The sequence below is a fragment of the Monodelphis domestica genome, chromosome 2, assembly GCF_027887165.1.
Source record: "Monodelphis domestica isolate mMonDom1 chromosome 2, mMonDom1.pri, whole genome shotgun sequence".
Classification (NCBI taxonomy): domain Eukaryota; kingdom Metazoa; phylum Chordata; class Mammalia; order Didelphimorphia; family Didelphidae; genus Monodelphis; species Monodelphis domestica.
Window position 1 is genome coordinate 261,527,046 of NC_077228.1, and position 14,859 is coordinate 261,541,904.

General features: G+C 43.4%; 2 protein-coding genes and 2 non-coding genes across 5 annotated transcripts; 3 read left to right on the plus strand and 1 right to left on the minus strand.

Moving 5' to 3' along the window:
• The first annotated feature begins 55 nt into the window (after positions 1–55).
• On the plus strand, positions 56–10,142 carry MCM7 (minichromosome maintenance complex component 7). Of its 2 annotated transcripts, none has more exons than XM_001367152.4 (15): positions 56–242; positions 1,485–1,564; positions 4,151–4,315; positions 4,411–4,535; positions 4,618–4,798; positions 5,195–5,332; positions 5,599–5,748; positions 5,846–5,960; positions 6,061–6,192; positions 6,520–6,603; positions 6,701–7,094; positions 7,374–7,457; positions 8,405–8,573; positions 9,557–9,666; positions 9,770–10,142. In XM_001367152.4, the coding sequence occupies exons 1-15, from the start codon at positions 212–214 to the stop codon at positions 9,978–9,980; spliced, it is 2,169 nt and encodes a 722-aa protein (XP_001367189.1). In that variant the 5' UTR covers positions 56–211; the 3' UTR covers positions 9,981–10,142. The 2 variants fall into 2 exon arrangements, with proteins under 2 accessions (XP_001367189.1, XP_007483389.1); XM_007483327.3 differs by lacking the exon at positions 56–242 and adding an exon at positions 792–1,095.
• On the plus strand, positions 8,984–9,072 carry MIR93 (microRNA mir-93). The gene has a single exon (NR_032244.1). It is a non-coding gene; the product is annotated as a microRNA mir-93 (primary transcript).
• MIR25 (microRNA mir-25) lies at positions 9,281–9,363 on the plus strand. Its single transcript, NR_032245.1, has one exon. It is a non-coding gene; the product is annotated as a microRNA mir-25 (primary transcript).
• On the minus strand, positions 10,080–14,010 carry COPS6 (COP9 signalosome subunit 6). The gene is made up of 10 exons (XM_001372118.4): positions 13,256–14,010; positions 12,906–13,031; positions 12,441–12,572; positions 12,090–12,178; positions 11,604–11,666; positions 11,463–11,510; positions 11,233–11,347; positions 11,051–11,143; positions 10,846–10,946; positions 10,080–10,659 (listed from the first exon to the last, which is right to left on the minus strand). Exons 1-10 carry the CDS (start codon positions 13,383–13,385, stop codon positions 10,519–10,521), a joined length of 1,038 nt encoding a protein of 345 aa, XP_001372155.1. The 5' UTR covers positions 13,386–14,010; the 3' UTR covers positions 10,080–10,518.
• Between the last annotated feature and the right edge of the window lie 849 nt (positions 14,011–14,859).

Genomic DNA, 14,859 nt, shown 5'->3' on the forward strand with positions numbered 1-14,859 from the left:
GCGGCGGCAAACATCCCTTTCTCTATTGGCTCTGGCGGGAAGCGTCGGTCACGTGGGAAGAGACGTTTCGCGCCAATTTCGGTTGCTCCTCCGAGTTACGCGCCGGGTCTTCTCCCTTTTTCCATTTTCCAGGTACCACCAACCGCTTTCTGCCGCAGCCCGCGAGCCGTGCACAGGACACTGCCACCCCTTACCCTTTCGTCCGGCAGCGATGGCTCCTAAGGACTACGCGGCCGAAAAAGGTGATGGGACCAAGGGGAGCGAGGCAAGAACTCCTGGCAGGAGCCTAGGGTGCTAGAGGCTGTGAAGACCAGGCTGGGGGCTGGGCTCAGAGTCGGGGAAGGGGATTCAGGAGAATAAAATACACTGGGCGGAGTGAGAAGGGATGACAGGGATTGGAGTGAGGGAACAGAAGCAGTGGGGACTGTAGGACTGGAGAGGGATTCTGGAGGTACGGGGGTGGGGTGGGGGACAGGTGAAACTCAAAAGAGAAGGGAGGAAGCTAAGCTTTCCGGAATGGGAGCGGAAGGACGGGAAGTGGTAGTGGGGCATAGGGTGCTAGAGAAGGGAGTATGGACTGAGGGGAGGTGGAGAGGCCAGGAGCAGATGATATCTCCGTCCTCTAGGCCTAGAGCTCGAGGGTGAGACTGTTCCTGGAGCAGCTGCCCATTCACCATCCGATCCCATATCAGAGTCCTTCCCAGAGAGCAGAACCTGGGACACGCTGAGCTTCTAGTATTTTTAAGGACCTGGCAGCCTAGACGGAAGTGACGTATGCAGGCGGAAGGGCAGTGTTTCTGTTCGAAAGCTAGAGCATGTAAACAGTCTCCTTCCGCGGGGCGACCAGTGCTTAGAGCCAAAGGAGCTGAGGGAGGGTACCAAGTTGGGGACACTTCTTGAAGAAGTTATGGAGAAGAAATTGTTGAGGATATGGGATAGAGTCAGTCTAACCTGAGTTCCGGGCACACCCCTGGGCGGAGTGATCTAGGCTTCTGTAGATCAGTAGAGGGGGGTGTGGTCCCGGTTAGCGCCATGTGCTTCTTTGTTTACAAAGAATGGAAACTATTGGAACCAGTAGGGGTCTGAGGGGAAAAGGTAAGGCTGGAGTAGTGAGCCAACCATTTGGCATTGTAAGGAGCCGTTTGAGGAATAGAGGAAGAGGAATAAAAATTATTTTGGAGGAATGAAAAGCTGGAAGACTTGTGGGAATCTTGGGGAATCTGGTTAGGGTAGATGAGTTTCATTTGTACCCTTGAAATAAATAATAGTGACCCAACTTGAAATATTTTTGGTCCCCTACACACAAAGAAGAAGAAAGGGGACACTACCTGACAACCCTTCTTTCATTCCTTATCAATTAGATCTGAGAAATGATGATTTCCAGTCAGTTTGTTTTGCTGCTAAGTGGATCAAGACTGGTATTATGGGGTTCCATAAGAAGGGACTAAGAAGGAAAAAGTAATTTTCTGTCTCTTTGCTAACAGAGAAAGCTAAGAGATTTCTACAGGAGTTTTACCAGGATGATGAGTTTGGCAAGAAACAATTCAAGTATGGGGACCAACTGGTGAGTTCAAGGTTGGATGGTTAAAGGAAAAACCAGGACAAGTACACAGACCAAGGATGAAACTTGAGAGGTGGTTCATTCTAAATATTTTCCCAGTAGTAACCTGACTACAAAGGTTTTGACTGTACTGTGGGGCCATGTCAGGGTAGTTCTACAGAATTTAGGTAATGATGAACTGATTATGAAAGATAGAGAACCCGGAGGATAAATCACATGAGTAGGAGTGTTCCCATGCTCTGAAAATGAGGGATGCTTTTTAAAACTACACTTTTAAGATCTGAAAAGTATATGACCTGTGGCACATAGATTTTTTTGTGGTAGTTATTCTTTTAAAACCCAAGTGCTATTAAGTTAGAATAGTGAAAATTCGAAGTTAACCTTCATATACTATGAAGGTTTAAAGTATCCAGTGCTCTAGGAATTTCCTGGGCCACTAAGATTTAAAGGTTGTACAAAAAGGGAATTGGTGTTTATAAAGGTCTCCATGGATTTGTCAAGAATAGGTCATAGCAGACCAATTTCTTTTATGGACATGGTTGTTAGATTAGATCAGAGAGGTTCTGTAAACATAATTGACCTAGATTTCAGCAGTGTTTCAACTCATCCTGTGAACAAAATGATACTTAGGCTAGTGTGTTTAGGTAGATTTGTAACTGGTTGTATCACCTAAACAAATAGTCTTCATGAGATGATCTTGGGAGATCATCTCTAGTGAAGTGCCCCAGGAATCTCCTTGGCTATTCAGTACTTTTATTAGTGACTTGGACCAAGACATACAGAGCTCACAAAATTTTTCAGCTGGCATAGAAGAGTAATAGCTACCATGTTTTAATAATATTAAGATTTTTTTTTTATCTTGACTGGCCGGGGGCAGCTGGGTAGGTCAGTGGTTTGAGAGCCAGGCCTAGAAATGGGAGGTCCTAGGTTCAAATGTGGAATCAGACACTTCCCAATTGTGTGACCCTGGGCAAGTCACTTAACCCCTATTGCCTAGCCCTTACCACTCTTCTGCCTTGGAACCAATACACAGTATTGATTCCAAGACAGAAGTTAAGAGTTTCTAATAAAAATAAATTAATTAGTTAATTAATTAAAAAAAAAACTTGACTCGCCAATCTAGCAAAATGCTTTAGTATTAAAAACACACACACTTTTTGAGTCAGTCATCAAGCATCTGTTAAATAGTCAGTATGGGAGCAGTGGATAAGAGACCCAGGTCTGGAGATGGGAGGTTGTGGCTTCAAGTGTGGCCTTGGACACTTCTAGCTGTGTAACCCTGAGCAAGTCACTTAACCCCAGTTGCCTAGCCTTTACCATTCTTCTGCCTGGAAACCAATACTTAGTGTTGATTCTAAGATGGAAAGTATACTTTTTTTATTGTGAGTAGACAGTTCATATTTTTTAAAATGTAGGTTTTAGTGACCTGAAAGGTTGTTATGAGTCATTAACGCAATATGACATCACTTAATCTCTTGTCCCCAATTCTCCTCTTTCTAAATATGTGTAGAGCCTGGGGTTTGTAGAGAAGAAAAGTTGTGACAATTATTTAAGTAAAAACTGAAATATATATATATAATTTAGGAAGGGAGCTTATAAGGTTAGTTGCCAATGACTATAAATCAAAACTAGAAAGCATTATTTAGAAAATGTGCTTACATGGTTAACAATTGCCATTCCACTACAGATAGAATCTTATGGCACCATATTTTCTATTTTTAGAATGGTAAATAATGAACAATGAAAAGCTTAGTAGAGCCATTAAGAGAAGTATAATTATCCAGAAGAAATTGGTAATTTCACTGATCACTGTCCTACTCAGGCCATATCTAAATTATTACATTTGGTTTAGAAAGTCATTGACAAAGTAAAGAACATCTAGAGAAAGGTGATGAGGATGATGCAAAGATCATGCCATAGACGTTTTGTTAAAGGAATTTGGGGTAGTTAGTCTATGGGAAAATGCTTTAAGGGAGCACATAAGTGAGGCAGAATGGTGTGGTGAATATAGAGTACTAAAGTCAAGAAAACCTGTATTCATAGTCTGCCACTAATATTTTGCTAATATGTGACCATGGGCAAGTGCCCAACTTTCTGACCCTCGGTTTCCTCCTCTGTAAAAGAAAGGATTGGATTAAATAAGGTAAAGTAACCATTAAGATTACTTTCAGCTTTAAACTTATGATCCTAAAAAAGCAATTGTTAAGTATCTGAAGTACTTCAGTACATCATGTGGGGAAAGGACTAAGCTTGTTTTTAGCATTAGAAGATAGAATTAGTAGCAATGGATATGAGTTGCTAAGAGATCAAATTTAAGCTTGGTATAATCTTTTTAAAAAAGAAGCTAGCCAAAAGTGGAACTCCTTGTGTGGGAGGCAGGTAGACTTCATTTTCTAAGTGAAACTTTCTTTGAGATGTTATAAAAGGGGATTCTTTGTAAGAAGTAATTGGACTATTAGTTTGGCCTTTCATTTGGTAATTGCCTAGTTTTACTTGACTAGTTCTTGTCTTGTGCTAGGTTCTCTAAACTGATTAAGGTTTCTGGAAGATGACTAACTAGTAATTGGTATCTGTTTCCTGCACCTGCAGGTACGTTTGGCTCACAGGGAGCAAGTTGCTCTTTATGTGGATCTGGATGACATTGCAGAGGAGGATCCTGAGCTAGTGGACTCCATTTCTGAGAACACGAAGCGTTATACTCAGCTCTTTACTGAGGCTGTGCAGGAGCTGCTACCACAGTACAAAGAGAAGGAGGCAAGGGATGGTGTTGGGCAGAAGAGAGCTTTTACTGATGCCTTCTAAGATTACATAAGAATTTCACATTTTGACTTTTTATCTACCTCCTTCAGGTAGTAAACAAAGATGTCTTGGATGTGTATATAGAACACCGGCTGATGATGGAGCAGCGAAGCCAAGACCCTGGAGCCACTCGTAGTCCTCAGAATCAGTATCCCTCTGAGCTCATGTGCAGATTGTGAGTGGTCTCTGTGGGAAAGGAATGGGAGAATCCTTCCTCTGAGGTCCTAATGCTGACCCTCCTACCTCCTCCTCCTCAGTGAACTATACTTTCGGAGCCCTAGCAGTAGCAAACCACGAGTGATTCGAGAAGTACGGGCTGATTCAGTTGGAAAGTTGGTTACTGTGCGTGGGATTGTGACCCGTGTCTCTGAGGTCAAACCTAGAATGGTAGTGGCTACATATACCTGTGACCAGTGTGGAGCCGAGACCTACCAGCCGGTATGTGTCAGGGAAGAGGTGCACATAAGAGACAGTAAAATAAACAATGCTTATACCTCTGTTTTTGGTTTTTTTTTTTTTGGCCAGTTCATATTTGGTCATCATTGTGGCATATAGAGCATGACCATCTGCTGGTTTATCTGCAATCCTGCCTACCATGCCTTCTTTAGATTTTGTATGGTTGTCAGGTAGCAGTTCTCTCATTCGCATTAACTGTTCACCTTTTGTTTCTTTTAATCTGTTATTTTTGTGTGTCTGTTTTTCATTAACCCCTAAAGACCTCAGTATAGTTGTTACTTTCCTAGTAGATTTTAAAAGTATGCTTAGGTGACTTAAAGGTATGGTTTGTTTTCTCTTCTAACCTTGTTTATGTTCGTTCCCATTCCCCTATTCCAGATTCGGTCTCCTACTTTCATGCCACTAATTATGTGCCCAAGCCAGGAGTGTCAGACCAACCGCTCAGGAGGACGACTCTACTTACAAACTCGTGGCTCCAAATTCATCAAGTTCCAAGAATTGAAAATGCAAGAACATGTGAGTTTTGCTGATGTGTTCAGGACAAGGCATCTTAATTGTTCTTATATTCTATAGAGGGGAAGGAATAAAAGGAATCTTTTTTTTTTTTTAGGACAGCCAGAAGGGGAAAGTACATTATGAAACAAATCAGAGCTTTCTCACATCTGAAGGGAGAACTATCTAGTTGAGTTTGCTCGAGTTAGGTTTAAGGGATTTAAATGGAGAAATGAGAGAAAAGTATCTTGGATTTTCCTTTAGCTTGTATATCTTTTCTCTTTCTTCAGAGTGACCAGGTGCCTGTGGGGAACATCCCACGTAGTATCACAGTGTTGGTAGAAGGAGAGAACACACGCTTGGCCCAGCCAGGTGATCATGTCAGTATTACTGGTATTTTCCTGCCAATGCTACGTACTGGATTCCGACAGGTGGTACAGGTGAGATGACAGGAAAAATAAAACTATTCCTGATATCCCTTTCCCCATCCAAATTACAAAGAGACAATGTGTTCCATGTTCTTGTTTTCTGTGTTAGGGCTTGCTGTCAGAAACCTATTTGGAAGCCCATCGGATTGTGAAGATGAATAAGAGTGAAGATGATGAAGCTGGTATTGGGGAGCTGAGCAAAGAAGAGCTGAGACAAATTGCAGGTGAAAAAAACTAATGAGAATGGGAGTCAAGGAATCTGAAACACTTTCCCCAATTCTTATCTTAGGAAGCCATTATTGACATCTCTTTCTCCTTCTTTAGAGGAGGATTTCTATGAAAAGCTGGCAGCCTCAATTGCTCCTGAGATTTATGGCCATGAAGATGTAAAGAAAGCGCTTCTTCTCCTATTGGTTGGTGGAGTGGATCAGTCCCCTCGGGGCATGAAGATCAGAGGTGAGATGAAATGAGGAAAGGGCCTAAGAGTTAAGTAGATCAGAGACAGATCAACTATGCTATGGAACTTGACATAAGTTTTTGGTTTTTTTAATCTACTTTTTTCGAATAGAGGGTTCTATTGAAGGATGTGATGCTGGGAAATAGCCATGTTAAAAAGATAAGACAAAACCCACTTTGAGGGGGCTAGAGAGGCAGCCTAACCTGAAGAACACAGGGAGACCTTGGGGGACCTTTTACTTATGACAAAAATAGTTCATTGGTTAAGTTCTATTAGGGAAATGGCCATTTTGGCATCTTCTCTATCTCCTTTCTGTCCACAAACAGGAAATATTAATATCTGCTTGATGGGGGATCCTGGTGTGGCCAAGTCTCAGCTTCTTTCTTACATTGATCGTCTGGCCCCCCGAAGTGAGTATCTTTAAATGCAAATGCTAAAAGATAGAGTGATTAAGCCATTTATAGCTTTCTGTTGTAATCTATTTGTCTCTTTGCCCCTGACACCTAGGCCAGTATACAACAGGTCGAGGGTCATCAGGTGTGGGATTGACTGCAGCAGTGCTTCGGGATGCAGTGAGTGGGGAACTGACCTTGGAGGGAGGTGCCCTAGTATTAGCTGACCAGGGTGTGTGCTGTATTGATGAATTTGACAAGATGGCAGAAGCTGACCGCACAGCAATCCATGAAGTGATGGAGCAGCAAACTATTTCCATAGCAAAAGCAGGCATCCTTACCACACTTAATGCTCGATGTTCCATCCTGGCTGCTGCAAACCCTGCTTATGGACGATACAATCCTCGTCGGAGCCTGGAACAGAACGTACAGCTTCCTGCTGCTCTCCTGTCCCGATTTGACCTGCTCTGGCTCATTCAGGATCGCCCTGACCGTGACAGTGACCTGCGGTAAGGCTACCAGAAACACTCTTCATCTTTAGCTCTCCTGCTCTCCTTTGGAGTGACATCTGATCTTTCACCCATTTTTATATCTTGCCTTCAAGAAGCTCCTAGCTATCACTATCACTCCTAACTATTCACTGCATGCAGTGTATCTTTCCAGGCCTATCTAGAGATAAGATTGAGGTATTCCAGAGATATTTTTCCTTCAGAAGAATCAGCCTTGATTCCATTTTTGTGGGAAATAATTGTTTTGAGGGATGTTACTGACACCTTCTTTCCTCCAAGGTTGGCCCAGCATATCACCTATGTGCACCAACATAGTCGGCAGCCCCCTGCACAGTTTGAACCACTGGACATGAAACTTATGAGGTATGAAGGCTTTTCCATGGAAGTATCTGGGGATATTCTAGTATATCTTAATTTTCCAGTTTGTAGGTGTGGGGTATAGGCAGCTAGGTGATGGTAGGTACAAGAGTGCTAGGCCTAGAGTTAGGAAGTCTTCCTGAATTCAAATCTGGTTTCAGACACTTAGTAGTTGCATGACCTTGGGCAAGTCAATTAAACCTGTTTCCAGCAGTTTTTTTTCATGAACTGGAAAAGGAGCAAAACTTTCAGTATCTTTTCCAAGAAAATCCTAAATGGGGTCATGAAGAGTTAGATGTGACCATAACAAATATTTATATATCTGTAGAAAGCTTGGAAGAGAGACATAGTGGAAAGAACACTAGAATCAAAAGACTTGGTTCCACCTCTGAAATAGTCATGATTATGAGTTAGTCTATTTAATCTGAACCCGTTTCTCCATCTAATAAATGAAGATAACCAATACTTCTAATACCTCAATAGGATTGTCTTAAATGAATTTGTTAATACTTTATGCATCTGTAAAAGTTGCTGAAAAATTTAAAGCAGATCTTGGGGGAAAATTAATTGGAAAAATAATTGTTTACTTCTCCTATATCCAAGTTTCCAGAGAAATTCTAGATATATCTTCTCCTAGGCTTGACCTGTGTATAAATTATACTGTACCATTACACTGTATATTTCACTCACATTATATCTCCACTTACTGATGGGTCAGTAAGGACCTGGCCTCCTTTTTGTACACCAAGCAGACCTCTTACATAAAGTGGTTTCAATAAAATTTTTTATGAATTTTATCATCTAAATGTGTATGTTTTGGAGTTTTAAAAATAATTGCTTAAGTGAGTTTTGAGGTATACTCAAGACTAAGTATGTATGGCTAATAAATTGATGCCATACTGTAATATTTTGTTCTTTCCCATATCTGTACTAATATGCTAAATCTTTCACAGGCGTTACATTGCCATGTGCCGAGAGAAACAGCCTGCAGTGCCTGAGTCTTTGGCTGACTATATCACAGCTGCCTACGTGGAGATGAGGCGTGAAGCCTGGGCCAGTAAGGATGCCACCTACACCTCCGCTCGGACTTTGCTAGCTATTCTTCGGCTTTCTACTGCTTTGGTATGTGGCCTATGTCCCTTGTTTGAATCCTTCATTCCTGTAAGCTGTTCCTTTTCTGTGTCAGGCCTTATTCTTTCTTTGTCTTTTTCCTTTTACTACTCCATGCCCTTCCAGGGCTACTGTCCTAGTGGGATGAGCACAAGCATGGCAGCTCTGTGGGGGAACCTGATGCTTATCCTGGCCAATTTGAGCTGCCCTTTTTCCTCTTCCCTGTTGTCTTCCAGGGTAGTGGTTCTTAACATTAACATTACCTATCGACAGACTAACTAGTAAAATACATGTATTCTCTCTCAAAGTAGTGTTCTTAAATACTTGGAAGTCCATGAACTTATTTATTTTTATTACAAGAACCCCTTTCCTAGAGCCACAGCCCCCCCTAGACCATTGCTTCCCAGATTCTGGGCCTTATCAGTCTTGGGGGGCTCCAAAGTGCTGTTCGTGCAGGTAGTGTGATAACCTGACCTACTGCTGAGCTAGCACTTCCAGAGCCCCTGGGACACTATATCCCTGGAATTCCTAGGATCCAAACTTCTAATCCATTATTCCTTTCCTCCCCTTAATGCTCTGTCTAGGCTAAAGTTGGCCCTTTTGTAACTCAAGCCTTTCTTGGTGATAACTGATCTAGTTCATGATGACTCTTGCCTAACTCTCCACCTGTGGTGAGGGGATTGGGTGGAGTCTCTTCTCCTTTACAGGACATCTAGACTGGCCAGTGTTGAGAGGCGGAGACTTGGGCAATTGCTGAACTCTGCCCTGGGCATTGCACTTGTCTCGGTCTGACAGTGCTGGCAAAACACTGCAAATCCTTGGGGGAAAGGGGGAGGCGCCATGAAGGGAAGTGGGTTTTGATGGGGGCATCCCCAGCTCTTCCACATATACACACAGCTTAAAAAAAAAAAAACAACAGGTAGGTGGAATAGCTGGTCTATCTTATGAGGTAGTGAGCTATTCAACAAAAGTTTCTCCCTCCTTTCCTTCTCTAGGCCCGACTGCGCATGGTAGACACTGTTGAAAAGGAGGATGTGAATGAGGCCATAAGACTAATGGAGATGTCTAAGGACTCACTACTTGGGGATAAAGGGCAAGCAACAAGGTGAATAATTGGGTGTGCGGAGTCTTAATAGTTACTTATTTATGTGTTTCTGGATAAGTATTCTCACCACATTCCTTTGACCCTTCTTTCTCCATTTCCTTAGGACCCAACGACCAGCAGATGTGATCTTTGCCACGGTGAGGGAACTGGTCCCTGTAGGATCAGGTAACCAAAGCATCCGTTTTTCAGAGGCTGAACAGCGCTGTGTGTCAAGAGGTTTTACACCTGCCCAGTTCCAGGCTGCACTGGATGAGTATGAGGAACTCAATGTATGGCAGGTTAATGCTGCCCGAACTCGGATCACATTTGTCTAACCTTGCAGAAAACTTAAGCAGAGCCCCTAATCAGGTTTTCTAATACCTAATGCTTGAGTACAGAGAAGGCCTCTTCCTATGCCAGAGGAGAGTTAAAAATTGCTATAATGTATGTTTATTCTCATTTTGAATAAAGTGTTTATGGAATTCTTGCAAAAAAAACTCCTAGAATTTCTAGGGAGAGGGGAGGAACAACCAAACCAGTTATAGTCAATTCTCCAGGGTTTCCTCTCTTCTTATGGTAGTATCTCTGGCCTCAGGGCTTACTGGTGAAAAATATATATACACCAGAAGAAGGTAGACTGGACATATAGGTACTCTAAACACTACTTCCTTTTAACAGAAAGGACAAGAATCATGGGAGGGAACTATTCCCCATTTATTAACAATTTGGGTGGAGGGAAGCTATGTGGGTTTGAGGGCTTCTCTAAGGGGGTAATCGGCCACTTTCCTGCCTCTGGAGGCAATTGTTCTCTGTGAAGCAGACAGATCTGTGCCCATTGCCATCACTTATTGTGAAGGAAAGGATTACCCCCTTTTAGAAGAAAAGTCCTCGCATTCGTCTGCCGATGCCCTGGCGATCATACAGGACGTTGAACTTATTTACAAACTGGTTCATTGTGTTGCATGTTTTGGTGATGGTGCCAAGGTAGGCCATGAGCCCAACATCATTACATTGCTGAAAGGGAGGGGAAAAAGAAAGCCTGGGTTACTTTCCAACCACCATTGTTCTCAAATCCAGCAAAAACCTGTGACTCAAAGGTAAGATAAGCTTATAGTTGCCCTCCCAAGTAAAGGCTGAATGGCATTCCCCTACATATATCATTAGTAAATCTTATTTCCCAGCCCCACAGGTTAGACTCACATCATAGAAGTCTGTTTTGAACTTATCTGTGCTGAGCACAGGGAGGCAATGACACAGAGCATAGGCTTCACGCAGGATTTCATGATTAAAAGGAACCTCTCCTAAGAAAGAGAATGAAAAGTATGAGACAGAAATGTACTATTTTTATCCCTTTCTCTTTCTGGTAGAATCCTCTAAAGTTAAGGAATGCATTTATTTGTCCTACCTGCTTCAGAAGCCTTGACATATTCTAAAATGAGCTTGACCCGGCTGTGCAGCATCTTGATAGCACTATGCTGGGCTATTAGATGTTCGGCCACTGTAATGTAAGAAGATTAGAAGGCTTAAGTCTCCCACATTTCCAGTTCCAGACAGTGGAAAGAACCCTTGCCATGTCTCTCCACTTACCAGTAGAGTTCTCTCCACTACCCGTAGCTGTCATTCGAGCTACATGGTCCACACCAATCCGTTCAGCCTCCTCTGTGGCTAGTGTGTAGGTCAGTTCAGCAAATAGCATTGTTGCCTGGAGAATAGATTATCAAAGAGGTGAAGAATGTCATAAGCAGAAACTAGAGGCAAAGCATAAGCAAAGGGGACCAACCATAGCAAAAAGACAGGTTCTGAATAAGTGTAATTACCTCTCCATTGATGATGTCAATGACAGACTCAAAAACACTGACTGGAAGCTGTTGTGAGAGACAATGGGTTAGATAAAAGGACTGACAATGAGTAACACTGTCAAATAACAGGCCCTAGAACCCAAGGTCTGGTTCACTCACATCAGTGTGCTTGGTCATGGGATTTAGCTTCAGGAACAGAGGGCTCTCAATAATTTCACACACCTGGAGAAGGAAGGAAAAACCACGACTATATCTTTCTAATTCCGTCAATTTTAATAGATGAGAAAACAAGACCCAGAGTTGGGATCCAAAAGCTAAGAGCTTTTTGCTAAATGGCAATATATAAACTTGGGCTCCAGGTTTCTGTTTCAGGCCTATTTCCACTGCATTACCCTATTGCTTAGAAATCCTTCCCTATCCTCCCCTTCCTTCACCCCATGCAAAGAATGACATAACAGCTAGAATTTAGTATTTAGTCCAACCCTCTCATTTTACAAATAAGATCTTACAAATGAGTGTAACACTGGTGCCAAAAGACCTCCAAAGGTCTTGTAACTCCCTGTCCAGGGCTCTACTATACTGTGATGCTTCTGCCCTAGATCCTTCCCTGCCCAAATGATGTGTATAATTTTCTTGGGCTCTTACCTGCTTGTGGACATGGATGTCTGAAGGATCTGGTGGACCCCCTGTGGTATACCAACCTAGAAACTCCAATTCCTTGAATACCTGCTTAACTGGGAAAGGCAAAGGGAAAGCGTGGAATAAAGAATCTTCTCACTCTGCCTTTCCTTACCTGGGTCCTCCTGATATATTCTCTTTCCCATCGGGTCCCAAATGCATCCCAATCACTCCTGAATTCCTACATAAGAGTAATCATTTTTACACTGACCTATATTTCCTTGGTAGGTATTTGTCTCTATCTTAATACCAATTCTCACCCCTTTCCCTCCCCCTTCCTACTCCTCTGTTCTTCCCTGGCAGCCCCTTCCCTCTCACACTGCTCTTCTTTGGTGTAGTAATATTCTTTGTCAATGATGATCTTCTCCTCCACCGTGTGGGACAGAAGCTCAAATGAATTCATAACCTCAATATTCCGTCCCTCCTGTTTGCCGATCAACGCCCCAATCACTAAGGAAGGAAGAAAAACGGGTAAGATGGCCATTATCAACTATTAAGGAAGACTTGGGGTTCATAAAGCGCTTAAGATTTTTGCTATTGACTAGTAGTCAGCCTAATTTTACAGATAAGGAAAGAGAAGCCCAGTGTTGAAAGGAAGGTCAGGGCTCACAGACCACCAACCCAGCAGGGAATAGAAAGAGCCTGGCCTCTGGGGCATGCCTGAGGCATTGACTGGAGGTCAAAAGGAAGGGGGGGGGAAGGGCAGGGAGCAGTCCCCCGGGTAGGTGTGGGAGCCCCCCCCACTCCCCAGAGTAAGGGGCCCCGCCGCGCAGGCGCACACACCCTGCACGGGGCGTCCTTCTTGCGAGCGCATGCGGATCCAGTGGTCCGAGATGTTGAGGATGACGAGGGGATGCAGGGCCACAGATACGCTGCCGGTCACGCCGGAGGCCATCACGCTGGGGAGTACTGAGGAACGACAGGGGCGCGCGCACACACACGCAAACACAAACAGTGAGCGGGGGTCAAGCCTGCCTCCCCTTTACCCGAACTCCCCCTCCCACCACATTACGGGGGCGCAGCGGTTTTATTTTCTCGATGGGTCGGGAGTGGAAGGGTCGGCTCATCAAGGAATGGAACATTTTTTCTAGACAGCCGTGGGGTTGGGGATCTATAGAAGCAGACCCCGTTACCTGCGGCGTCCACTTCCATCCCGCTGCTCCCGCTAGCCCCGTTCGCAGCCGTCGACGCCATCTTGCCCGCATCTGCTGGCCTCCGTGGAGTCCCGTCCTTACCGGCTTCCGTAGGGGACCGACTTCGCATGCGCAATAACCCCGGGACTAAGGCGCGCGATTATCGGTTTCTTTTTCCTCCTCTATGTTCCCACCCCCTTCTTCCGCTTTGTTGTCTTCGGCTTCTAGACCCTAGCGGAGGGAACGGTCGAAGGAACCCGAAACCTAGTCTCCCGATCCGATTTTGCTAGGAAACGGTAGTTTCCAAGGAGCTGTTTCCTGGGAAAAACTCGAGTGTGGCTTGGGGAAGTAGTTGCCGCTTGAGAGAAGATTGCGCTTCATATTCGGGGTTTTGGGGTTAGGGTGACTGCTCCGCTCGCTCCTGGGGCAAAGTGGGACTGTGGAGGGGCATTGTCCAAGGGGGCAGCTGCTGACCCAGGAGAAAAGAGAGCATTAGTTCGAGCTGCAGCCTGGAAGCCTTAAGCTCCAGGTACTAGATCTAGAATTCTTGACTGGTGTCTCCCTCGCCCCATTCCCCATGTCTCTGGACCACAGAGACTGGAGGTGAGGGTAGTATCACCGCTGTGTTAGAAAAAAAATTAAAGCGAAGAGAAAACGATCACTTCTTACAACATGTGATAATTTACTTGGAAAACCCTAAGCAGTAAACTAATCAGCAGTAATGAAGGTTATAAAATAAAGGCACATACAATCATACACTAGAAACAGCTAGGTGGCGCAGTAGATGCCGCGCTGGATCTAGAGTCAGGAAGACTTAAAAGCCTTAGCTGTGTGACCCTGGGCAAGTCAGTTAAACCTCTATCTTGACTCAGTTTCCTCATCTGTAAGATAAATATATTAGTAATAGCACCAACCTCCTAAGATGAAATACTATGTTTTGCAAACTCGTAAGCGTTACATAAATAAATATATGAGTATTGTAAAACAGAGGACAAAGAAAGAAATTGCCCTTCAGATCTTTGAATAGAGGAAGAACTGATGATCAAAAAAGAGTAAAGAGTCACAAAAGGCAAAATGGACATTTTATGATTATGTAAGAAACAAACAAATGCAGTTATAAGGGAAACCGGTAACTTGGGGGGGGGGGAGGGAATCTTTTCAGCAAGTTTTTCTAAAAAAGGTCATCTCCAAAATAAGGAACAGATTGAAATTTAGAAGACCACTCTCCATTAAGAAAGTGGTCAAAGGATATAGATTGGCAGTTTTCATTACAATCATATAAAAAATACCTTAAATCACTAATAGATCACACTAAAGCCAATCTGAGGTTTCATTTCAAATCCTACAGACAGGTGACACAGGAAAATGGCAAATGCGAATGGAGCTATGGAAAAAATAGGCACATTACAGAACTGTTGGTAGAGCTGTTAATTTAGCCAACCATTCTGGAAAGCATTTTGGACCTATGCACCTTTGACCCAATGATACCACTACTAGAGTTATACCTCCAAAGAGATCAAAGAAAGGAAAATGAATCATCTGTACAAAAATATTTGTATAGCAGTTGTTCATATTAGTAAAAAAAACCCTGGAAATTAAAGGGT